Source organism: Biomphalaria glabrata, chromosome 15 (assembly GCF_947242115.1).
Source record: "Biomphalaria glabrata chromosome 15, xgBioGlab47.1, whole genome shotgun sequence".
Taxonomy (NCBI): domain Eukaryota; kingdom Metazoa; phylum Mollusca; class Gastropoda; family Planorbidae; genus Biomphalaria; species Biomphalaria glabrata.
Genome location: NC_074725.1, coordinates 10,778,394 through 10,805,723, shown reverse-complemented (window position 1 = coordinate 10,805,723; position 27,330 = coordinate 10,778,394). Strand labels below are relative to the sequence as shown.

At 37.0% G+C, this 27,330-nt stretch overlaps 2 protein-coding genes across 5 annotated transcripts in view; one reads left to right on the top strand and one right to left on the bottom strand.

The window, feature by feature from the left end:
- The window catches only part of LOC106055639 (cilia- and flagella-associated protein 300-like), a 79,597-nt gene that overhangs the window by 14,717 nt on the left and 37,550 nt on the right, over nucleotides 1-27,330 (top strand). The window lies entirely within an intron of this gene.
- LOC106055638 (uncharacterized) lies at nucleotides 1,512-25,581 on the bottom strand. Of its 4 annotated transcripts, XM_056012524.1 has the most exons (4): nucleotides 25,137-25,581; nucleotides 9,407-9,668; nucleotides 5,818-5,952; nucleotides 1,512-5,481 (listed from the first exon to the last, which is right to left on the bottom strand). In XM_056012524.1, exon 4 carries the CDS (start codon nucleotides 5,422-5,424, stop codon nucleotides 3,955-3,957), a length of 1,470 nt encoding a protein of 489 aa, XP_055868499.1. In that variant the 5' UTR covers nucleotides 5,425-5,481; nucleotides 5,818-5,952; nucleotides 9,407-9,668; nucleotides 25,137-25,581; the 3' UTR covers nucleotides 1,512-3,954. The 4 variants fall into 4 exon arrangements, with proteins under 4 accessions (XP_055868499.1, XP_055868496.1, XP_055868497.1 ...); XM_056012521.1 differs by lacking the exon at nucleotides 5,818-5,952; XM_056012522.1 differs by lacking the exon at nucleotides 5,818-5,952 and having other exon boundaries at nucleotides 9,407-9,665.

Here is a 27,330-nt window from a genome sequence, read left to right as displayed (position 1 = left end):
ACCGAAAGTTTTCGTTGTGGAAATGACATTTTCATTTCTAATGAGCTACGTTCACAGGATTTCTTTTTTATTTTAAATAATCTTGAAACTTCAAGAAGCCAATTTGTAAGTTAGGCCTCTAGGTTAACGAAATCGCAAATTTTCTTCACTTCATTCTTATATACATATCACCTATTTTCCCATTTGCTGTGAACTAAAAAAAATGCGAAAATTTCACCTGTTATCACTTACCTTTGGTCTAGGACAATTTAGAAATTTTTTTGATCGAAACCGCATTGCAATGCCTATTAGATGTAGCAGAAACTAAAATTTAAGTTTTTTTAAAGGTCGGGGACCCGAATGAAAAGGGTGGAAAAGAGATAAGTGATATAGAATTCACAAATCAGAAGTGTATTTTTATGTTGTGTCTGTTGTATTGATATGTATGTTTCTGTTGTGTTGTCTTTATATGAGAAAAGAGTCCTTGTAATCACAACAAATTTCCGTAAGGATCAATAAAGCGGTCTTAGTCTATTTGGGAGGGCGTTTATAATTTTATGTGTGACGTCTGTCGCAAATTGTTTCTCAAACCAATCGTCTGATTAACCTTCGTGGTGTCTGCCACTGATGCTGGCGTCCTTCATTCATCTTGCGACAGACGTCACACACACATTTTGTTGTATTGTGTATGGGAACTCTTTTTCTTCCATCTTGTAAGCGTGCTATTTTTTAGCCCAATGTGTCTCACTAATCTCAGAGAGGTTTGTAATTTTAAAAAACAAAATGGCGGAGAAGGAATGCAGACGAGATTTAGGGAAGCCGGGAGAAAAAAGAAGAGTGACAGAAGCTTAGGTTCGAATTGAATTAAGTGATTTATGACCAAAGTGATTTATAAACAAGTGATTTATGACCAATTTTATCTTCCTTTTTTAATCGGTTTCCCTATTTATGCCTTCCCCCATGTCGGACGACTGCGTGGTGTAGACGACGTGACCTTGACACACATCTTCTGGTCTTTGTGATAATGTCTACAATAAAAACAAAACAATTTGAGACATTCAGACCAGCCTTACGAGGGATATTTATTTAATCTTCATCAATCAAAGAGTGTCATTCTATCTGGGCAGAAAACTTCTTTTCGTGCTTTTGAAACATTGATTTTAGCCGAGGAGATGTCGCGGGGGCGAGAAGCTGACGATCCTTTGAAGAGTAACACTGTCTTCTTAAAACTTGCTTTCCACCAATAGGAAACAATTAACGTCAATGCCACATCACATGAATGACATGTGTGGTATGTCCGCACAGGAATGATCGAAGTGTTATGTCCGCACAGGAATGATCGAAGTGTTTTGTCCGCACATAAATGACCTACTTGAAGATTCTTCTATTGTTGTTTTATCAATTAATCTAAGCTATTTCCGAGCTTCCACTAACAAAGCTTCTAATGCTAAATTCATTAGTCCAACGTCGCAGTAAAAAATATGCGAGTTGTCTGATACGTATTCCAGTATTTAGCTTTGAATAACAAAATCTCAAGATAGAAAACTTTAATATAACTAAATGAAACAACTGTTGTTTTTTTTAAAGTAATATCACTGACTATAATTAAACCACAACAGACACATATCAAATCACAAATAGCCAGTACAATGATAACACAATGTAAGCAACATCCGGGCATGTTTGTACATCAACTTTGCACGTTGAAATGGACAGATCACAGGCACACGAGTTGACACAATACTAAGCAGTACTAAGAAAGTCATTTGAATGTACGGTAAAAATGCCTTTGAGCGTCGACAACATACGGTTGTAGAAGAACATTGGAACATGATCAACTTTGACCTACTTGCATACCCAGCTTGTATACATGAAGACAAAGATTAAGACGTCATAGAAGCATTGGGGGGGGGGGGGCTGAAGGAGGGGGATACGCGTTGCTATGAATCTGGTAACAAATCCACTACATCAGTGTTTCCCAAACTTTTTCTTTAACGGAACACTTCGCTCATTCTGAGTATTTAGCGGAACACTTTGCTTATTCAGGTGGTGGCCAACTAGTTAAGTATTCCAGTAGATCGTGGAACTCTTATTCAGGCCTTATTCAGGAACACAGTTTGGGAACCACTGCACTACATTTTGGTCAGACTTTGTGAAAAGCAGAGAAAAACAAATGTAATGGAAAGTACAAATGAAGACAGATAAATCTTTGGCTTCAAACTAGTTATATACATAGCTGTGGTGAACACAGGTTCTAACATTCATTGAGAGATCAATGCAAAAACTTAACCAAAAAATACATTGATAATACATTGTCATGTTGACATTTAACCAATTTTATTCACGTCGCTCATTACGTTTTGTAACACAATATCTAGACTTTGATTTAAAAAAAAAATAGAAATAAAAAGTGTCACGAGATAATAAAAAAGCACCTTTTTTTCCCACTTTGCTGTCCACACTGGCCAAACTTTTCATTTGTAATATTCATTCTTGAAACACAGCCTCGTTTTCAGAACGCTGTTAGGAAGTCAATAACAAAATGATAGAAGTCAATAAACACGTCACTCACATTTCCCAGACACAATAAAAGTGTTGTTTTTTGTTGTTGTTGTTGCTTTTGACATTGTATCCATGGTAACTCCTACTTGAGTCAAAATATATGTATTTAAAAAAAAAAAGGAACACTGTGTCAAATAGTACAATCATAATTTTTAAAAGACGATATAAAAAAGTTGAGCAAATCTTGAAATAAAACACTTTACTGTAACACCCATTGAAACACTGGTATCTTGTTTAGACAACTGTTGTCTATAGAAGCACTGGCCTGTTGTTCAGACAACTGTTGTCTATAGAAGCACTGGGCTATTGTTCAGACAACTGTTGTCTCTAGGTCTATAGAAGCACTGGCCTGTTGTTCAGACAACTTTTGTCTCTAGGTCCATAGAAGCAATGGCCTGTTGTTCAGACAACTGTTGTCTATAGAAGCACTGGCCTGTTGTTTAAAATATACAGGCCTTATGTTGTTTAAAACAACTGTTGCCTATAGAAGCACTGGTCTGTTGTTTATCAACTCACAGGCCTTAAGTTGTTCAGAGGTTGTTTATAGAAGCACTAGCCTGTTGTTGTTTAAACAACTGTCATGCTGCGAGTTAATGGGGAGGTAACCACTTCATTCAATTCTGTCACTTCTTCAAATCCGATCCTCTAGGATGTTGATCAAAAGAATCTGACTGCAATAAGAAGTGTAGATCTTATATAATTCTATTAAACGGTTTTATTTGTTTATATCCTTAGAACTGGGTAGAAATGTCTTTACAAAGAAAGAGTGAATATCAATAAAGTTTTATGCCTAAAGGCTAGAGACATGCTATTTTTTGTTTCATCTGGGAAACTGTACTCGGTCGGGTTTTTTAATTATATTACAAATAACAAACGAATACTATATAGATACTTAATGATTAATCACATTGTATTAAAAGATGCCTTGATTACTTAGGCCGAAACTTCATTTCAGAAACGTATAGTTTAAATACGAAGATCGATTCTCTATTGATTCTGTAGATCTTAATACTAATAGTTTATTGGCAAATGGTTTAGATAGTGATATCCTTAGGAAAGTCTCATTATCCATCTAAGTCCTGAATCAAATTTATTCTTGGCGTTGCACTCACGTCAGTAGTTTGTCTTGCTTGTATTGTACCTTGAGTGGACTCCAGCTGGCATCAATACTCCAGAGAATACTTTTGTATAGAAATGCATCTAGTGATATCGCTACCCAGTTTCCAAAGTAAGAAATCAAGCTCTTACACATCTTTGAGACTTCGGTAAATTGGTGAATGTTTGGAAGAAGATGGTCACAAGTTATCACGATGAATCAAGCCAGCCCTAGTAAATATTTTCTTGGTAAAGTTTCTTATTCTCGTTAGAAATTTGGTCTGAATTTTTTATTTTTTTTGCTTACTATGAATGCCTTTACTGTGAAGCCGTCGCTGACAGCTCCTCCGACAGCAAAGTATTCAATGTGTCTCTGGAGGCGCCCTGAGAAACTGTGGCGCCGGCGTTGTCCAGGTCAGGCATCTCCCTCATCTGGAGCAGAACGTGAGTAGAATTTGAACCTTCGATGCTGGTGGAGAACGCGCCATGCGAGCCTTTTGTCATCCCCGTTGTCAGGGGGAGGGACGCTTTTAAGCCAGCGCAGCTCCAAGGCGAGGATTTGTCGCTGTAGTCTGCGCCTGTGCAACATGGAAGTGATCTCCAGGTCCATTTCTTTGGCGGATCGCTGCGCTCTTTGGATGCGGTCTCAATAGGACCGAACTCTTTCAGGCGCCTGTCGCAGCGACAGAAATATATAAAACACAAAGAGAGGCATATGTAAAAGGTTGGTGCGCAAATGGAGATCGGAATGATGATCTCATCATTGTAAAAACACAGTTTGTTCACATGCTCTTTGATGTGATCCCCACAATGTAGCACAACCTTGTCGAAACTGGCTCTGTCTCGGGTGAACCCGGACGGGGCCGTCGCTCGATCAGAGTTTGTCAATTTAGACGCTGAGACGTCAGCTTGCCTGGAAGGCGGACACACTGCAAAGTAGGTCTGGCAGACTGCAAGGCACTCGTGGAGCTCGCTCGTTCGGATCCTGAGACCAAGCTGAGCAAAGAATGGGCTCTTTTGGGAGCACTGGTCGTTGCTGGACGTTGTCTGACCCTTGACCTTAAATTTTTCTTGCCCTGGCGTCTTGGGTGTTTGCGTCTTCTTACCCGGTTCTACCTGTACACGCATTTTATTGTTGAACTCTTCAATTAACTTTTTCCCTCGCTGTTTCAAAACAATAGACCCCGAATCAGTGTTTTTGGAGTATCTGGAAATTTCGGATTCGGCTTTGATCAACTCTGTCTCAATACTAGGCTGAAATGGAATAGAAGTAACATTTTGGCGAGTATGGACTAGATTGGGTAAATATGTTGTGGGCTCTTTTCTAAAATCAGACATCGATTCATGAACGTACGAGTCGGTTTGGCGCGACATTGCTGAAAGCTCTTGCGGGTCTAAAGCAGCTCTCCGTTTTCTTTTAGCGCCATTACCGAAAGATTGGTTCTGTTGCCTGCTGACATCTGAAGGCACGTAGAAGAGAGGGATGGCGAAGCCCATGGGCTTGTGGCATGAAGTCAGGCTTGAGTTGACCGTGTCCAGGATGTCCTGGTGGTCCACGGTGTTGCACTTATAGAAGGCTAAGGTGGTGACGCTCTGCAGGATCTCAACGGAGCTGATGATGATAAGGGCGTAACCTGTGAGGCGTCTCCCCGTGCAGCCCAGGCCAAAGATGGTGAAGAGAAAAGTGCAGCAGGCGAAGAGGGCCGGCATGCCCATGTTCGTGCAGAACAGGGCGTGCTCGGGGATCATCGGGCGGACCCTGGCAAAGTTCTCTCTGCAGTTGAGCATCAGCCATATGGACGTCGTGATGACCGCCACACAGGACAATGAGAGAATGAGAAACACCTGGAAAGAAAATAACGAACCTTGAAAGATGAGCATGAAAAGTTTAAAGCATCAAATGAGACAGTTAAGATTACTTGTTATCTCTATCTAGAGATCCTTAATGATCTTTAAGGTCTACGGATCATGTAGATATCCCTTGTGATTTCTTCAGTGTCACATGACATGACATGTAAAGAACACCCATTTGATAGGACTTCTTACTGAACATTTCTGACGCCCAGTAATTGCAGTAAGGCCAACGACTATAGATCTAAGATAATACAGCAACCCATACTTTTTTTTTTTTACAACATAAATAGTTTACGCGGTAGACTTCTTTATGCATTTCATACTTACATGAGAATTTTTCAGTTCAGTAGGTGTGTGTCAAGTCAGTTTATTTATTTGCTCAGCAGCTTGACTCCAGCTTGAGCATTGTCATGACCAGGGCTTTTTTTTGTGACGGTACGCACCGGTACAGCGTACCGCCACCTTTTTGAAAAAAATTATTACTTTTCTGGTATTTTAACGTATATTATTATTTTTAGTAGTTAAAAGTTGGACAATTAACTACTGAGTGCCGGCACCTAACTACTGAGAACAGGCACCTATTTTTTTTTACAACAAAAAAAAACCAGAATTCATAACAATGCCTCCCCCCCCCCCCCATCTTTAAAGTACTGAATGTCTAAATGGTGCTCACTTTTGTTCAGAAGTTTACACAATTACTTTCCTTACCGACACAAATGGTCTTCGAGTGTTGTCCCCTAGGCGCAGCCTACTTTGTTTGAATCTTTTAATTAAATGTGTCTTCCAAGTTCCATGTCTCAGTTTCATTTGATCTCAATCGAAAGACATAGTGATGCTCATTAAAACATACATTTTTCGATGGATGCAAGCTAAAGTCGTTGGATCACCATAAAAAGAAATATCATTTTTTGATTAAAAACATATTCAGGTTATTGAGTTGATCTTGCTGCTTTTACAGTTTAACTTTGGGGTCTGGGTTCTTGGTCCGAAGGCTAATGTTTTGGGCTCAGCCAACACGCGGCACCTTTTTGGTTTTAGTTGCCACATAGAACCGCGGATCAAACGAAGACAGTGACTTAAAAGACCAATACCCTACGGTTAACATTAGAGCAGGTTCAGTTCGGGAGAGTAAAGAAAAAAATGAATAGGCCTACGTGTGTGTATGTGTTAGAGCGCACAGCTCTCTTTGTGTGTGTGTTAGAGCGCACATCTCTCTATGTGTGTGTGTGTGTTAGAGCGCACAGCTCTATGTGTGTGTGTTTAAGGATGTGGCATGGGAGAAGGAAAAGTTCTTAAAACCTCGATTTAAAAAATGAAAGCATTTAAGGGAGGGGGGGCGCCTTTCATCCTCTCATCTTTTTGCACTTGCATTTTTTTGTATTTTTCCATCAACCATACCCCACCTCTCTCTCTGTCTCTGTCTCTCTCTGTCTCTTTTCTTCACCGCTTTTCTCTATTTGTATTGATGCTAACATGTAGCGAGTCGTGACAACTAGAAATTATCTAACGTTGATGACAAAATATGCCTTCCTGTATGCGGCAATCTGTGCGGCTTCAGTCACGCACGCTGACTGTCTCTAGACCCAGAACTAGATCTACATCTTGTCTTCATTGAACAACTTCAAGAGCTACATTTCAACCCCAAAACGTTCTTTAGGCTTTACGTGGAAGATGAATTTGTTTTATCTGAATCTATTAGCTAGATGTTCCCTAGAATGTTGTGAACACAACATAACGACAATGACCCAATTCTGTAATTTATTGAGAAAACTAGATCTTGTCCAAACCGGGCAACTTCTAGAGATCGTTTCCGTTTGCGACATTTACAAGGTTTATATGGAAGCTGAAGTTGTTTTATTTGCTAGCTTTTTACTAGAATGCTGTGTGGATTACACAACTCGGTTCGATTCTCTAATTTATATTTCCTTTTTTTTTTCTTGAACATGACGATCTTTGGTCCAGACAAGTGATAGGATCATAGGATATTGAGATAAGGGATAGAATCATAGGATATTGAGATAAGTGATAGAATCATAGGATTTTGAGATAAGTGATAGAATCATAGGATATTGAGATAAGTGATAGGATCATAGGATATTGAGATAAGTGATAGAATCATAGGATATTGAGATAAGTGATAGGATCATAGGATATTGAGATAAGTGATAGAATCATAGGATATTGAGATAAGTGATAGAATCATAGGATATTGAGATAAGTGATAGGATCATAGGATATTGAGATAAGTGATAGGATCATAGGATATTGAAACAAGTGATAGGATCATAGGATATTGAGATAAGTGATAGAATCATAGGATATTGAGATAAGTGATAGGATCATAGGATATTGAGATAAGTGATAGGATCATAGGATATTGAGACAAGTGATAGGATCATATGATATTGAGATAAGTGATAGGATCATAGGATATTGAGATAAGTGATAGGATCATAGGATATTGAGACAAGTGATAGGATCATATGATATTGAGAAAGCTAAGAGCATGATATTGGGCTAAACGAAAACAATTGGTAAAAATATTTCTAATCGCACAGATTTATTGTTGTTAGGCTAAATCTACTACTTAATTACGTTATTATTATTATTATTATTTAATTACGTGACTGATTCAAACTAATTGATACAAGTACGCTAAATATAAGCTTTGTTGTTGTTTTTTTTTAAAGTATTTTTTTTTATTTTCTTGTTTGTTTTTTAAATTGTTTTTGAGCGATGATCTCTTCTAAGCCTGGGTTATTGATTCACTTGCTGGACACTTAGAGTTTCTTTTTTTTTTCTTTGAAGAAAAGGAAAGTGGGGTGGGGGGTGACGGGAGAGATTTCTCAACGCCCCCCCCCCCTGTCCTTCCAGAGGTCAACGTGGTTTGATTAGAAGGGGCGACACATATAATCAGACGTGGCTGCGGTCAATTCGGACCCAATCGTTAACCAGCCACTCCAACTCAAATGAGGACATGGTCAGTATTGAGGCTAGAAAACAAAAAATGAATGTCCAGCTAAGTTTGTGCGCATCTTTTCCCAATCTCTTGTCAATGTCTCAGAGAAGATAAACATCAAAACTAGGATTCAGAAATACAGCCTATATATGGAAACATTTTTAAAATGTATTTATTTCGTTTATTTTTTGTTTTTTGCTTTTACATCTATTTTCAGATTTTAGTTTTACATTTAATAAGACTGTTTTTATATATATATATATATCTTCGATTTAAAAAAAGGGGAAATAAAATCACGATTTATTCCTACGTGCAGACGGAAGATTAAAAGGAACTATAAACCTGGCAAAAGAAATAGTAGCATGTCATATTTCTTATAAGAGTTATAAGTGGTCAGATCAACGGCCAACCTTTAGAGTCATTTTCTAGTTGGTAACATTGATACAACTCTATCAGAAGCACACAAAGAAAAAAAAATGTATCCTCCCTGCATTGTTGCCAACACTGTAGTTTTTCTTCTTAATCTTGGATTTGACTAATTTACTTTGCTTTTTTTGTTTTTTAAGATAGCACCTTGATATTGTTTAAACATATTGTATGAAATAATTGTCGATAATGTACAATAAAATTGTTTTATGGCATTTTTATATTCAGCTATTCGGTCCGTGTTCTGACAGTAGAAAGATTCACAGACAAAGCATCAGTATTCTGACAGTAGAAAGATTCACAGACGAAGCATCAGTATTCTGACAGTAGAAAGATTCACAGACGAAGCATCAGTATTCTGACAGTAGAAAGATTCACAGACAAAGCATCAGTATTCTGACAGTAGAAAGATTCACAGACTAAGCATCAGTATTCTGACAGTAGAAAGATTCACAGACGAAGCATCAGTATTCTGACAGTAGAAAGATTCACAGACAAAGCATCAGTATTCTGACAGTAGAAAGATCTTACCGCTCGAGTGAGTATAGTCAGGGCTAGACGACTCTGTATTAAACACACGCGGTCCTCGCGTTCTTTTTTAGACCTCAGGCATGTCCGCTCGTCTGATTCCCTTCCTTTGACGGCGGCGTCGCCTGCGTCCTCATTACCGGGGCGCTGACCATGTTTGCCGGTGCCCATGGAGCCAGCCGTGGTTGTTCGGCAATTCGCTCTTCTTTAGACCAGTTCTTGTGTGCTGTCGTCTGCGTTGAAAGACCGTACAGGACAGCGTCTGCTGAAGATACAAAAAGAAAACACAGAATAGTTCAGTGTGTTATCTCTATGAGCGTATGTGGGATGTTGATGGGAGTATGTCTTGGGTTTATCCTCCGGGCGGTAAGTACAGCTAACCCTTTAAGGAATAATTATTATCTTTCGATATGCCATGAAACAAGATATTGTTTCTTGAACAATATAAACGGTTTTTGTTTGTTTTTTAACAGCTTTCAATTTCAATGTATAAAAATTTGAAAAAGAAATTAAATGACAGGATGTCAAATGTTTTAAACAATAAACTGCAACTCACTTCCAAACTACCACTTTCAAGATACAATAATCACAAGTGGTTCCGGTCTGCCGTCTCTCCAGTTCACTCTTTTTTATCCACTTATCAGTAGTAATCCTACTCAATGTTTCATCAGACACTTCATACATATCTATACACACATCTACACAAACACATATATATATGTAGTGAGGTTGAACAGTATAGAGATTAAATCTTATTGCATATTTTGTATTGACTCGGTACTTCGATGTTATCTTTGAAATTAATATTTGTTGTTTGTAAAATGTTTTACATGTTTCGGATGTTCCTTCAGAGCTGAAGATAATTTACCTCCTTATCCAAACCTCCCGCAGGTCGACTGGAGATGGGAGCTGGCAGGGTTTGAGCTCGGGACCATTTGGGACAGTCCAGTGTGAGAATCGAACGACCAGGCAGCCATGTTGGCTACTTAGTTTCTGTTTTCCAGAAACCAATGTATAGCTTTAAAGATCACACGAGAAGATCATTGTACCGTGCGAGTTTCTTGTTGTTGATTGGTATGTATGCTGTAAATATAAGGAGAGACTACGGCTCTTATGGAGGTCGGACTTCTCTACGTTCTCTGGATTATTGAAAGGATAAGATGTGCGATCCTACTCCCCTCTCGTCACTCGATCACCTCCCTTTTTTTTTTTTCAAAGTTGTATCTTAAGTAAACGTCTCTAATGGCCAGTAGTGCTAACACGGTCTAGCAGTGGACTGATACTTAAGGAGAGGGAGAGACTAACCTTTTAGCCTCAAGGAGCATCACTCATATTGAGAGACGGGCCATCGATTGAGGGAGGCAAATATTTACAAGCTTACTCCCCCCCCCCCCCCCACATATTATATGTACAGAATAGTAGGGCTCCTTTAGTGTGATTTTTCTGAAATGTTACTTACGAGTACCATTGTATGTTTTTTTATACTACTGTCGGTGTATATATTTCCACCTGCACTCCTAAAAATAATTAATAAACCCAGACCAATGTTTAAAACTTGGTTAATTTCTTTATGAATAAATCGCTACATTGCTAAATTGAAAATCGCATAAATCATTTCATCCCTAAATCCCAGCACTCGGCCAGTCCCATGCCTTAGTGTCCATGCACCGTTCGATGGGTTGGAGCAAGGTAGAACTCGATGAAGTTACAAATTCTATCCCCAGGAGAGATAAAAAAAAATTCTTTTTAATTTGCCCTGGGCGCCCTGACAGCATTTCGAAAGGCAACCCCCCTCCCCCCCCCCAAAAAAAAAAACACAAAAAAACAACACAATAAAGAGTATTGGGAGATTTTCAGGCTGTAGACTATATGACAACAGTAATCTCCTCTTAGTTTACAGTTCGATTTCTAAGATTTGGTGCACATTAAAAAAATAATAAACAACACTACATTGACAAAAATAAAGAAAAGAAAACTATTGTGAGAAATGTGGGGGTTGATATAAAGAAAGTAAGAGAAAAAAAGATTTTGAAATAAATAGGCCTACATATAGATTAAAAAGACCTTAAATTTAAAGACACATGTTTCTAAAACTCAACAATAGCAGTCTCCCTATAAACTCTGATTTCTTTCTTTATTTTTTATATAATTCTAGTTTGTTGCCTATTTGTTTGTAACTTCGATATTTGTTGTGAGATAAAGACGGAAAAATAACGCAAACATTTTCACCAAACTTTGATTGGAGATTTTCACCATAAACTAAACCATCTCAACGACGCTAAATTAAACATACCATTGCCGGCTAAAATATAATAAAGCTAAAATTATAAACAACACTGTCATTGAATGCTTTTGCGTGACTAGCCTATAATTTAAAAAAGGCAGAATTGTAGCCGGGTGTTGCCCATTTAGTTAAGTTTTAATTTGCGCGACTGTCATAGAGTAAAAGTCTAACACTTTGACATCACTATTCCTTCATAGAGTAAATGTCTAACACTTGGACATCACTCTTCCTTCATAGAGTAAAAGTCTAACACTTGGACATCACTCTTCCTTCTTAGAGTAAAAGTCTAACACTTGGACATCACTCTTCCTTCATAGAGTAAAAGTCTAACACTTGGACATCACTCTTCCTTCATAGAGTAAAAGTCTAACACTTTGACATCACTCTTCCTTCATAGAGTAAATGTCTAACACTTGGACATCACTCTTCTTTCATATTGAAATTACTTTGTTCAACAAAGGCTAGAGTCTACAAATGTGATTCTGCAGTTCTAAAAAGTGCAACCAAAACAAAAGTATCCTATATCTTTCAAATAACTTATAGCTTATCAAAACTTGCTCTATTCTGTACACCACTATGCCCCATAGAAATACCATACCAACATTATTCTGTACACCAAAAAAAGTCTATTATAGCTATCCTCATAGATCTCCAAAATACCACCATTCTTTTTACTCAACAACCCGCTACATTCTAAATTTGGAGTATAATAGAGAAATATTGAAACCTTTCAAGGTTTAAAAATAAAATATTCCAATCACGCACTAAGAAGAATGTGTGACAATAATTTAACATTTTTCCAAGTTAAATTTTAAGATGGGGGAAAAAAACTCATCAGCAAATTGAAATGGCTCGTTAAACTTTAATTTATTAAGCGCTAATGGAAAAAAAAATGAAAGAAATTAATTTGTTAATAGAATAAGAAAAGAAGGCGTTAATGCCAAAGAAAAAAAAAAGATTTATTAGAGAGTGTGGGGGTCTGGAAGAGTGCAAAGCAGGGTATTTCTATATATTCAGCTGTGCACAGAAAAGTTATTGGTAATTAAGTTATTGAATAAAAGCCAACTTTCTGATGTAAACTTCCCATCAAACTTGAGTGCTACTGTTTTTATGACTGGACATTTCATTACCTTCGTTGTAATATTTTCTTTTGTGTAATGCACACTTATAAAACACATTTCATCAAGGATAATAAAGTTTGATTCTCTTATTGTTATTGTTATTGTTATGGGTCTCTGGTGGCAGAGGCAGAGAGGTAAGGCGCCTGGCTTACAAATTGAAGTGGGTCTCAGATTCGAATCCTGAAAAAGACTGTGAATTTATTTTTGGGATACTGATGACGCTACTGAACTGTGAACCTGACATTGGATGGAGAAAGCGAAGTGTTGTGCTAGCCACACGACACCCTTGTTGGCCACAGAAACAGTTGGTAAAGCGATGTGTTGTGCTAGCCACACGACACCCTTGTAGGCCACAGAAACAGTTGGTAATGCGAAGTGTTGTGCTAGCCACACGACACCCTTGTTGGCCACAGAAACAGTTGGTAATGCGAAGTGTTGTGCTAGCCACACGACACCCTTGTAGGCCACAGAAACAGTTGGTAAAGCGCTGTACATCTTTTGCCCCGTGGATAACAAGATCTGAAAGGAGCACTTAAACTTTAATATTGTTATAATTCTTAAGTAATGTCGAGTTTCTATATAAACATTTAGGTGTAAACAATAGGACTGTGTAGGATATAATATAAAGAATAGGAACTTTGTAGGTGCTGGTATCCACGTATTCAGGTAGCACTGTTTTCAGTGAGTAAAAAAAGTAGTTTCCTCTTTCAGACCTTGTGGTCTATGGGGTCATCTGTTTCGGTGGCCTACGATTAACGAGGGCGTCATGTGGCCAGCACAGCGACAAACCGCCTTTACTTTTTCATAACTAATGTCAGGTACCCATTTAGAGCTGGGTGGACTCAGAGGCGCCCAAAGATCACGAAATAAAAAAAAAAACCGGTTCGAAAGCCAAGCGCTTTACCGCTCAGCCACCGTGCCTCCTGTTTTCAGTCAAGTCTCGAGTATTTTGATAAGCTTTAGAGACAAAATCTCGATTGTTATGTATTTGCAAATACATATTTATTTCTTGTTATATTACAAACTTTGATGAGTAAATTGTGATAGTAAGTGTATGTGTTTTGCGTGGCTGGTAGTGCAGTGTGTGTGCCTGTGTATGAAATGACCAGTGGACCTTGAGTGTACATGCTTGAGTGAACAGCAGTGTGTCAGGGACTGTGTGGAAAAAGAAGTCAGAATATAGAGAACAAGTGGCTGGAGTAAAGAGCATAAATAAGGACGAATAAAATCATTGTGTTTATTGAAGCTCATGTTGTTTTAGTCTATTACATAAATTAATAATTATAATACATTAATTAGTAACAAGTTTCTTACCAATTTAATAATTTTGAAGTGACGTTTGAGCTAACTCTAAAATGTCTCTATGTTTACTATGACATAGTTCAAATGAATCGTCTTTAACAAAAAAAAAAAATAAACTTGATATAACTTTGTTCATTTTTCGTATGAGAGACTTAAGTTACGGTTCTCAAACTGTGAGGCGTGGCCTCTCTGGGGAGGATGGCCAGACAAATAGATCGCCAAGGCGTTAAATAATTTTTTGAGGGGACACAAAAAGAAAAATCTGTCGTGATTACAAGTAGCTATAAATTCCATATTTGAATGTAAATCTGGTCAAAATGGCATGCGTTACGAAAATGTCAAGGAAAATAATTCAAGACTTCATGATGACGTCTAATTTCCTAAATAGAAACTGTTGGGGGGGGGGGAGGCGAGTGGCTTTGTTTTTTAAATATATATATATATATATGTTAATACAGCTCTTCTCACTTTCACATGTCAGGAAGGTCGAGTTTCTGCTGACTGTCGTAAATCATTCTGTTGACGACTTTTGCGTGACAAAAACAAGCCCGCTCTAACTCTAAGACGTCAAGTTTTAGCACGAAGATGATCTTACGCTATATGAATTGAACTTATTGGTCGATGTAGATATAAGCACAGGGAGGCTTTTAATTCATTGTGTATTTATCGGTGTTATTTTAATTTTTTTTTTTTTATTTATTTTATATGGGAGCCACCCTTTTCACTTCGCATAGGGCCTCCAATGACCTAAAGCCGGCCTTGACCTACAAAACACACACTCTCTTTCTCTCTAATCTCACTCTCTCTTTCTCTCTCTCTAATCTCTCTCTCTCTCTCTCTCTTGCTAATCTCTCTCTCTCTCTCTCTCCCTCTCTCTCTCCCTCTCTCTCTTGTACACAGTTGTTTCTGAAAACAGTTGCAAATCGTTGCCGAATAACACCATTCTCAGTTGTTACTTTCGAAATACAAAAAAGAAAAAAAAAATTGCCAGTGCAAAAGTGGGGAGTAACTGTAACTCTAATCGATTGCGGTTCCAGAAACCTTGTTCCGTCCTGTCAGTTGTCAAGGGAAATAGAGCAATGACTGTAGTGCAACACATCCTGTCAGTCTGTTGACTTCAAGACTATTAGACATAAGTAGAGAACACAAGATGGCCTGAGGTGTCATGGTAGATTGGCTTTGGGTGGAGAAGGAAGAGAAGGAAAAATGGCGGACGAATTCATGGAAAGACAACTGTGAAAAAAAAAACAAAAAAAAAAAACAAACGAATATGTCGCTTCGTAAAATAATTGTCTTCTTACTTAAATCCAGCGATTTTCAAAATGTAAAAAGGGCAGGGGAGAGATGAGGATGGGGAAGGGGGCGACGTCGTGACAAAAAGAATTTTTCAAGAGCCAAAAAAAATGTATTTTCATTGTAGTTCTAGGTCCATGATGGAATGTAAACCAAGAAAATGTATTTTCATTGTAGTTCTAGGTCCATGATGGAATATAAACCAAGAAAATGTATTTTCATTGTAGTTCTAGGTCCATGATGGAATATAAACCAAGAAAATGTATTTTCATTGTAGTTCTAGGTCCATGATGGAATATAAACCAAGAAAATCGACTCCATTACTAATGTTTTATATTTGTTTCATCTCTTAAGAAGGTCTTTTAAAAAGTATTTATCGTTTTCGTAAGAGGTGTCCGCAACAATAGCAATGACAACTTTTTAAAGAAGCCTTTTCAACTGTCTCCTCCCAAAGCGACTCTTTCTTGCAGTACGAGCGATTTCCCGACTGTCGTACATCGTTGACGACTTTTTGACGCAAGTGCGTTCAATGTCCTCGAAAAATTGAATTGACCCATGTTTAGATTTGTTTGTTTACAAGATTTAATAGGCATGCCTATTAGCTCGTCCTACAACTTTTTAATTTAATCTTTTTTTTTTTTACATGCGCTCTGCTTACTATGAGGTAAAAAAGCGTTGTTGACGCCTTGGTTTAATCCCTGTCTTTTTCATCTTTCACACGAATGTAGTACTCAAAATGTACTCGAAATTTAGAAATTCGTTTTAAGGCAAAACACATTTCAGGAAGAAAAAAAAAGGAATTAATAGTATCATTTTTATGCAGTCTTTGAAAACCGCAACGACAATATATTCTCATTACATCACACCTCTTACACATTTAATTTTTTGTTATTAAGCAAACATAGAATTTGGATGTTGCCGGTACATCATATTTGTAATTTAAAGCAGAAAGTAAAAAGTATCTATGTACGGAAAGTAATCAAAACCGTTTGACCAATCTTGATAAAACTTGGCACTTGGGTACTTACTGGAAAAGTAACGCGTTGCCATAAAACTAACCTAAGACCCTAAAAAAAACACTGTATGAAAGTATCACTATTTCATGGATCTAGGTCATATAGCCATGTTTACACGAGACAAAACCAAAAGGATCTAGATCTAATTTTAAGAACTACACTTTGCAAAGATAGTTTTTTTTTTACTTTGACACATGACAATAAATTTAAAAATAAATAAATTCTAGCCTTTGGTGGACCGGCGAGGAAGTATCTGGGAGAAAGTTTTTCCGTGCTGCCTTTAGGCGCCCAGTAAACACAACTCTGCTCAAGTCGGGTGTCGAACATCGAGCCCCCTTCATAGGTAGCCAAGCTGAGCGTACTTAGCCGCTCGACCACGCATCCGACAGAATATATTCCATTGATTTTATTATTGAATAAAATTAACCTTCAAATTTATTAATTTATAAATTATTTACTTATATCAGCGAATTTCTACTTTCTGACGTACTTTATAATTCCATTCATCATTAGACAAGACCGAAAGGTTACGCATTTGCAGAACTTAAAATATCTTGAACCCTGAATCTAACACATGTACATACTATGCATAGTCCAATTCATTTCATTATTTAATCAAATTAACCTTCAAATATCTGTTTCAAAAACATTTTTACATAAATTCGTTCGCTATAGCTGCGTTGTCACACAGATCTAACATGCGCTGTATAAATACACTATGATTAAACAGTCAAGAAGAGGCCCTATATGGGGGATATTAAAAATACTAACATACTGTAATTAATAAGCTTATTGAGCCATTGAATTCACTCTTTTAAAATCTAGATCTACATCTATTATAATAGTATCCAAACTCTTGATCTAGATTTAAATATGTATATATAGGTCTAAAAGCAAATGTTTATATGATTTTATTTATACTATTATTTTATTCATACTATTTTTACATTCACATTTTTACATTCACATTCGCTTTACTTATAACATTATTATTTTGTTTAATTGTTTCTAATACGCTATATCAGTGATATGCAAATGAAGACCCGCGCGGGCCTCGGGAAATATATGGCTAGGTATATACAAATATCTACACTATATATTGTTAAAACTTGGCTAAAGTGGCTCTTCTGCTTAAATCGGCTAGAGCTGTAAGGCCCGAGGATAGTAGCCTACTGGACAGCTCCATGATCTGCACTGGAAAATTCCTGAGTGGAGCAGCCATATATCTCAATACTGTAATAATTATTTCCCCTTTTCGATATCAAACTAAATTAATTAATTATCACTGTTGGGTTAATTGTTTGATTGATTCGCGTGTTGAATTCGACAATAGATAATTGTGCAAAGTTTCAACTTGATCTGGGAATGGGAAATAGGAGAAATAACGTGCTCAAAATTTGTATTAGACAGAGTGAGTTGATAGAAACTTTGTAACAAAACAAGGTTACAAAAGACAGTTTGTGTGGAAACACAAACTCAAAATCGGCCCCCGAAGAGGTCCACGCAGGCAGGCTTCAATATTTTCAGAAAGAACATCCAAATAAAATTATATCAAAGACAAATGAGAGATAAGAATGGAGAAAGAAGGTTAACAGATCTTGTGTAGTGCCCCAACGGTCCCGCAGATCAAAACCTAGGTGTAAGTGAATGTAAAGTTAGATGTGAACCTGGCCTAACTAGTTCCCCTTTTAGACCTTGTGGTCTAAAAATGATGATGATGATGTAAAGTTCATCTGTTTTTGTGGCCTACGGTTAACGAGGGTGTCATGTAGCCAGCACAACGACCAACCGCCTATACTTTTCCCCAACTAATGTCAGGTACCCATTAGAGCTGAGTGGACTCAGAGGCGCCCAAAGATTCCAAAGTTGAAAATTCCAGTCTTCACCAGGATTCGAACCCGGGACCCCCGGTTCGGAAGCCAAGTGCTTTAACGCTCAGCCACCGCGCCTCCCCTGGCCTAACTGATGTCTTATAATTGATCTAATTGTTTTGAAAAGGCTCAATCTCTTATTCGAATCCTCAAAAAAAAAAAAAAAAAAAAAATTTCCGCAATAAAAAAAAATGTTCAGAAAAATGGAGTTTATAAGATTACTATTCATTTTAAATTAGGTCTAACTTATAATGCATACTAATTTGCTTTTTCTCTTTAAAAAACTGCTTGCATAACTGATTTTAAAAATTAGATTTTTCGCTTTAAGAAAAAAAAAAGTAGCCTTTGCATCAGAACTTTGAATGGTCTAAAATATTGTGATGTCGGATTTTCAATATCTTTTCTAGTTTACGAGATCTAAACGGGACGGACGGACAGACATTTCGCACAAAACTAATAGCGTCTTTTCCTCTTTCGGGGGCCGCTAAAAATGACAGAATTTTGTCATACAAAAATGTTCTTAAAGAGATCTTCCTTTACTTTGTCCAAATGTCGAGAGTAATGCACTATGTAAAACGTCAAATGCAAGTTAATTATTAAGTTAATATATTAGTTTTTCGAATAAACAACTGGGTCTAATTATCTGTGCTTACCTTAACTGAATTTCTGGTAATCTCAATCTCTGTTTTTGTCTTCCCAGCCTTGGTTTAAATATTATGATTAAATACACAAGTGTCGAATTTCAAGAATATGTTCTTAATTGAATTCTAAACAAAAAATAAAAATAATATGATTCTAACTATTGATTTTTCTGAACATCACGTTTGAAATAACGTGCAGCCTGACACACGAGAACATCTCTGCGGGATTTTGGTTTTAAATTTCAAATTATATTTCTCTGTTTTATTTCATTGGTGTTTCTAAACTATTCACTTTTATTTGTAAGCTTGTGTTGGATAGATCAAAGTCATCGATAAAATATAAATATGTGTCCAAGCTTTGTCACTTTTATTGGTCTGGTTTAGCTCAGAATGTAAAAGTAACTTACAGTTCCCCGGTAAAATTGTAACCTTTTTTTTTTCTAATAACTTATACTCCAGACTTTGAATAATTTATCATTGAATGTTCTTTTTGTGCGTAACTTGGGATTGAAACAAAGCTTTCAGAGTTCTTAGGTTTGAATTATATTCTAGACAGAAAATCTGGGATTAGATAGACTTAAACATTACTTTCTCAAATAGAGAAAACAGCTTTAAAACAGAATTTCTGATTATGGAATTACATCTTTTTGTTTTTAAATCTAGCTGTTTGTTAAGGATAAACTTCAATGTTTAGTGGTCAGGTTTCTTTGTTTCTCGGTATAGTAGACAACTAGACATCAATAATCTAGTCTATACGCTCTGCAATTGCTGTGTGATTTGTACATCATGAACTTAAAGGCGCCAACAGATTTCTTAGTTGGAATTGGTTTCAAACTTACTGAATGAATTTAATTTGCGAAAAAAAGAATCAAAGTAAATTTTGAGAAAAATTAGTCTCATTAATTTGATGACAAATAAACTAGTGTCATCGACTTGTTGACTACGAAAACACACGACTAGAGCCAATTACTTCCGGTTCTGATGTCAGTGGTACTGATGTTACAGCAAAGCGATGAGCCGCTTGACTTTTCCCTAATCAACTGACTTAACTCTTTCTCTCCGTAATTATTTTCCCACGTTTCGGAGGAATTCTTCATTTCGCTCATTACTATTTCACTAACCTGTTATGATAAAGCATCAATAGCTTTTTGTTTGTTATCAGAAAATATTGTATTTGGTCTCGGATTAAAGGAAAATGCATGCTCTTTTTTTATGTAGCACAAAGTCAAGTTTATACAATTAAGAATCAATTTAATTTAATGAGGTCAAATCAACGATGGTATCGTCGATTAGGAGAGAAAGAGTTAATCCTTGCTATCTAGGCTTTATTCCTTACACTATTCTAAACGGGGGACTCGCCCTTCAGTCAAGTATCTGAGAACGCGAGGACGTATTACGTCACTAGTGACTACCAAGTGCGGGGATCATGTCATCCTAGACCAATCGTCATAGAAGTCCTGAACACTGACTTGCTACGTCGCAACCAGTGGGCACTTCACAGGTCTCTACGACGGTGGCAACGGGCTATTGGTCTCCACTGCCCTTGGGCTGCGACGTTGCAGGTCCACCCAGCTCTAATGGGTGCTTGACGTTGTGCTAGCCACATGACACCCTCGTTAACCGTGTTATGACCTTTACATCATCTGCCCCATAGATCACAAGGTCGGAAAGGAGAGCTTTCCATTACTTACTATATAAAGACAGCATCACCAACAATTGTTGAAACCTATTCCAGTGGACAAAATGTCCCCTCTCCCCCAACCTTCCCGATGGGCTTTGTCCCTTCTACTATAATGCATTCAATTAGGGGCTTTTCAGAATGTGATAATGATGTCAGGTGTGCTGCCCTCTGACCTTCACTGTTGCATACGGGTACGTTACCTAGCTAAGAGGGCGCTGTTTGTTTATTGCGGGTTTTATGACATAGCAATGTGTACCGCGACATCGATTTCACGGCTCTAGCTAATTGAGAGAAATAATTAATTATGAATATGTTTAAACTAGCTGGAATACGAGAAGGCTGCCGGGAGGGGGGGGGGGGCTGTCATATACCTAGGGAGCGTAATGTGATACATTTGAACTATGAACTTTTAAGTCGAGGGTAAACAATAACGAATTTTATAAACATCCCACAACCAAATGATTTCTTTGTTGACGCAGACTAAGAGTACCGGTATTAATATTTTGTTAAATGGAATAGATCTAGGTTTAAAGAAACTCGGCTTCTATGGGTTTTTTTTTTTCTGTATAGTAACATTGTAATTTGAAAGTGTTTACTGAGACTTGTTAGCACAGACGGTGGGCTGAATACTATTATATTATACTTTTTCCTTCTTAATAGCTCTGTATCTATAGTCATCGGATTTATTACTTGAACATTCCATTGTCTCTGTCTCGCTCTTTGTCTCTTATTCGTGTTCACTCTGTCCTATTTCTTTCTTGCTCTTTGTCTCTTATACGAGCTCACTCTGTCTCTCTCTTTTTTTTCACCATCTTTCTCTCTCGTTCTCTCCCCCCACCCGACCCCTCTCTTTTTCTAAACGTAATCAACTGACTCTCGCCAATCGTTACGTTGTTATCAGATTCAGCTTGTCAAAGTTGTTTATACGATTCGGTTTACGAGGGCGTAACATAACTCGATTATCTTATTTCTTCTCTCTCTCTCTCTTTCTCTTTCTCTTATTCTCTCTGTAGCTAGCTGTCTTTGCATCGTTTATTTCAACTGTAATTAATTTCAGCACACGCTCATTGCTTCTGTATGTCCCATCTCTCTATCCACCTAGCAATGCGCGTCTGTCTTACCGTATCATGTTACACAAACACACATGTCTATGTCTCCAGTTCGATATCATTCTTATTCGTCTATGGAATACATGTGGCAGTTTTGTCGCATCCATTTATTTACGTTGCAGAATAAATAAAGTTTTATATAGGAAAAAACCTTTATGAAGAAAAAAATCTTTGTTTAATAATGTACTTGATTTGAACCATATAGACTGTTTAATAAATACACAACTGTTTACTCAATTGATCAATACTGCAATCTTGTATATTAAATTCAACCTTTCAAAAAAAATTTTTTACTATTCCTTTTATCAGCTTGGAAAGTCATGGATTGACGAACACTAACTGGACACGGATCTCGAAAACTGCTCTAACGATTTTTCTAGAAATTTGACAGATTTTCTTTGGGGAAAAATACTAGCTAATTTCCTTATACAGAAAAACTCGTGTTTGACTGTTATAATTTTTCAAAATATTATCATCCTAAAAATTAAATTTGATCTATTTTTGAAGACACGTCACTCGGAATGACCTGTCCTTTACAATAAATCTTCAGGAGTCCACAATAGTAAACTGTATATTCTTTTCATCAGAAATGTGTGTGTGTGTGTTAATGATGTAAATGTAAAAACAGCAACAAAACTCTCTTGACGTTGGAATCAAATGGCTAAATGTATACCTCTTGATGTGACAACTGGTTTAGAGAGTTCAGTAAATAAATATCAACTAGTCTGTGAAATAGGTTATTTTGGGTGGATATTGCAGTCTTCAACTAGAACAAGTAGGGTCTCAATTGTACTTGACGAGCGAGCAACAAGTTGGGTTTTATTTGGTTTGATATAGCTAGACGAGAGACCATTGGGCTCCCACCTGCACATAATAAAAGAAAAAAGCTTCATAGTCGTCTGCAGATATATATATATTATATATATATATATATATGTATATATATATATATATATATATATATATATATATATATATATATATATATATATATATATATATATATATGTATATATATATGTATATATATATATATATATGTATATATATATATATATATATATATATATATATATATACGTATGTATGTATGTATGTATGTATGTATGTATGTATGTATGTATGTATACATATGTATGTATACATACATATGTATGTATGTATGTATGTGTGTGTGTGTGTGCGCGTGTGTGTGTGCGTGTGTGTGTGTGTGACGAACCTTTAGCCTACTACTTTTTTTTCCTGTAATGCAATGGAGATCAGAGGAGAAGACGCGGGGGCATTTAGGTATTATGGAGGGGGCAACATTTAATACAAAATTTAAATAAAAATCCTTTCCAGGTGGCGGTACTTTTTGTAGGCTCGGCCAGTCTGCCACCTTTTTTCTGAAAACTATTCAGTGAATAAAGGGAGACTATAATTAATTTTGTTCCCATCTAAAGAATCTCAATCCAAGCAAATACCAGAGAATGAATATTAGTTCCATTGTGTAATAAATAATACTTTCATTATATCACGTGGTCACGAACACAATGTAGGATCATTGCTCTTTGAAAATGTTGTTTACATAAAGGCTAATTGTAAAAAAAAAAATGTTTAGGGGGACAAGTCTTCACTAACGTATTAGCCTTGTATCATAGAAAGTGGTAATAATACTAATCTAATTTGTATAGGGATGATTATTAGACATACTGTTAAAGGGTACATTAAACATACAAAACAGTGATAACAAAAGTCTATGCAAACCGAACGAAAACAACATATATAAAATAAAAAGGAAATGAAAGAGTTCAGGCGGCGAAAGGAATTTTAACAGAGCCCCACTACAGAAAACGGCTTTGTCAGCGTTAAGTGTGACAAAATATGTATGTCACAGATGGGTCCTTATTGCTACGTGAAATATTAAACTATTCCAGGTGTAAGAACTCGATAACGTTGGCCTTATTATTTCCTATTAAATTAAAACAAGTCAATTTTGTATAGCAATTAACTTTCAAGATTTATTTGTCTCTTGAGTGAATCAAAGTGAACTGGAAACAGTTGTTTAAAGATATGAGTGTGTTCCAAGAGATGTTTGATCATTTTAAGATGAGGTATTAGTGGCAATTTTTGAATAAAGTTTTTAAACGGTAGATGTCATTCAAGTCACGAGCTTCCTAACAGTGAACGAGGAAAGAGAATTCTGCAGTGGTTGGAGAGCTGATTCTTAGTGGTTTCAAGAGCTAATTCTATAGAGGTTTCAAGAGCTAATTCTGTAGTGGTTTCAAGAGCTAATTCTGTAGTGGTTTCAAGAGCTAATTCTATAGTGGTTTCAAGAGCTAATTCTGTAGTGGTTTCAAGAGCTAATTCTGTAGTGGTTTCAAGAGCTAATTCTATAGTGGTTTCAAGAGCAATTCTGTAGTGGTTTCAAGAGCTAATTCTTTAGTGGTTTCAAGAGCTAATTCTGTAGTGGTTTCAAGAGCTAATTCTATAGTGGTTTCAAGAGCTAATTCTGTAGTGGTTTCAAGAGCTAATTCTATAGTGGTTTCAAGAGCTAATTCTGTAGTGGTTTCAAGAGCTAATTCTGTAGTGGTTTCAAGAGCTAATTCTATAGTGGTTTCAAGAGCAATTCTGTAGTGGTTTCAAGAGCTAATTCTTTAGTGGTTTCAAGAGCTAATTCTGTAGTGGTTTCAAGAGCTAATTCTATAGTGGTTTCAAGAGCTAATTCTGTAGTGGTTTCAAGAGCTAATTCTATAGTGGTTTCAAGAGCTAATTCTGTAGTGGTTTAGAGTGCTAATTCTGCAGTGCTTGGAGAGCTAATTTTTTATTGGTTTCCAGAGCTAGTTCTTAGTGGTTTTCAGAGCTATTTTAGCGATTTCGAGAGCTAATTCTGTAGTGGTTGGAGAGCTAATATTTAGTGGTTTCCAGAGCTATTTTTAGCGGTTTCGAGAGCTAATTCTGTAGTTGTTTCCAGAGCTAATTCTGTAGTGGTTTCGAGAGCTAATTCTATAGTGGTTGGAGAGCTAATTATGTAGTGGTGAGAGATCTAATTCTTATGGTTTCGAGAGCTAATTCTTAGTAGCTGGAGAGCTAATTCTTTGTGGTTTCGAGAGCTTATTCTATTGTTTTTTGGGGGGCTAATTTGTGGTGATCATAGTGCTAATTCTCAATCAAAATGCCTTTCATATCAAGCATACAATGACTGGCAGACTGGACAATAGCTTAAGGTGGACTCTCTGATTCCCTAAAACTTTGTATGAGTGTAACGTTAACTCTTTTGAAAAATGTTTTTTTTTATTGTCATAACTTGCTGGTAGTTTGACTCAAATCGTAAACAATAGACCCTGTAAACATATCGATAGATTCATTCTAACTCTGATAAACGTTACGACGTCTAACCAAGGCGCATACAACAACTTAACATGCAGTTTCTTACCTTATCTGCATGTCCTGAAGACGAATGCTACAGTCATGACCTGAAGACGAATGCTACAGTCATGTCCTAACTCCTGCCTCACACCTGGGTACACCTGGTGGAGGCAAAACAGTCTCTGGAACTCCTCGCCATTGGGGCGCCGCCTAGCCCACGCCCGTGGAGCTGGCTGGACGGAATTGAGGGGGGGGGGGAGAGGTGGCGTGAAAAAAAAAGAAGATGGTGCCGGACAATAGTAGGCGTTATGTCGACAGTCTGCATACACCACCGTGTGAGGTGGTTATGGTGTTTTAAAGAACTAGAGATGTGGATGCATCGATGAGAGTTGGGCGCCAGATGTTACCACAAAAGCCACGTCATAGAAGAGAAGTCAATCCCAGAGACTACGTATATAGATCTCTATATATTTATAAACTAGTTCTAACCGCGAGGGAAGGGGGCTGCAGTTTTGAACGATTCCAGCCCACCGTCCAGGACACAGCTCACTCGCAACAGAGTAGTCAGCGCCCCCTCCCCGCCTCCTCCCGTTCTCTTTATTTCTTGCTGTCTGACGTTTCTCCCGCCACCCCGCGCGTCTCGTTGTGCCAGGGTGAGCTTCATGGCATTGTGGACATGGGTTCTAGAGGGTGCTGTCAAGAGGTCATGCCACTGGATTGCGTTGAATAGACTGTCATTGGATTGAAATGACTGACCTCTTTAAAAAAATAGAGCAAAAAAAAAAAAGAAACAACTTCAGACTTGAAGACACGCCTTATTAGTGTTAAAAAAAATAGTACTTAGTAACATGTTGGTAAAATAAATGATACATTAAGATCAGTTAGTAGAGACTTTAAAACTAGAGGGGGGGGGGAGGAGGGGGCTTTAAGGACATGTTTCACGTTCGTGGGGTCCAAACAACGCAGAATTCCGTAGGTGCTTCTTAATTAACAAACATTGCAATGTTTAGCATCATACTTGGTACTTAACTGTCAACTGTTATTGAAATCCATCTATATTTTACATTCATTGTAGTTCTTATAGTTCTTAGCTCTTATAGTTATTGGCTCTTATAGTTCTTAGCTCTTATAGTTCTTAGCTCTTATAGTTCTTAGCTCTTATAGTTCTTAGCTCTCATAGTTCTTAGCTCTTATAGTTCTTGGTTCTTATAGTTCTTGGTTCTTATAGTTCTTAGTTCATATAGTAGCTCATATAGTTCTTAGCTCTTACAGTTCTTGGTTCTTATAGTTCTTGGTTCTTATAGTTCTTAGTTCATATAGTAGCTCTTATAGTTCTTAGCTCTTATAGTTCTTAGCTCTTATAGTTCTTGGTTCTTATAGTTCTTGGTTCTTATAGTTCTTAGTTCATATAGTTCTTAGCTCTTATAGTTCTTGGCTCTTATAGTTCTTAGCTCTTGTAGTAGCTCTTATAGTTCTTAGCTCTTATAGTTCTTGGTTCTTATAGTTCTTGGTTCTTATAGTTCTTAGTTCATATAGTAGCTCTTATAGTTCTTAGCTCTTATAGTTCTTGGTTCTTATAGTTCTTAGTTCATATAGTTCTTAGCTCTTATAGTTCTTGGTTCTTATAGTTCTTAGATCATATAGTTCTTAGATATCATAGTTCTTAGCTCTTAGCTCTTATAGTTCTTAGTTCTCATACATCTGAAATGTTATTCGCTCGTTACTGGTGATATAATCTTCAATACTGAAAGAACTTACGAAACACGTGAAACCTAAAAACATAAAACCAATATCAACTATATCTTACTGACTTACTTAATAATGATCCTGTCGTGTGTGTGTGTGTGCGTGTGTTTGTGTGTATGAGTATGAGTGTGTGTCTGTTTAAAGAGACACAGCTAGAAAACGTGTCTTGAGCTTATATTCTTTATGTGGTCAATGGTTGATTTGTTGTTGTTTTTGATGCCCCCTCCCCCGAAAGGTGAAAAGACGCTATTAGTTTTGTGTGAAATGTCTGTCTGTCCGTAGTAAGTAGTTTTTCATATAACCCTAATCTATCAAAGCGATAAATCGAACTCCTTTTTTTTAGATCAATAAGATAATCATTATATGAAGTCTGTTAGGCCAGATTTACATCTGATTTCACCTTCATTTTCATCTAATTCTTGGTCTGATGGACTGTTGGGGCACCACACATGATCTATCAACGTTCTTTCTCCATTCTTCTCTGTCATTTGCCTTTCTGATATTCTTTCTGAAAA

Bases quoted from the DNA above. Each gene is read 5' to 3' on its own strand.
- LOC106055638 (XM_056012521.1), bottom strand. From the start codon at position 9,574: ATGGGCACCGGCAAACATGGTCAGCGCCCCGGTAATGAGGACGCAGGC. The intron at 5,482-9,406 runs GTAAGATCTTTC...TTTTCTTTCCAG, and splicing joins TGACTATACTCACTCGAGCG to GTGTTTCTCATTCTCTCATT.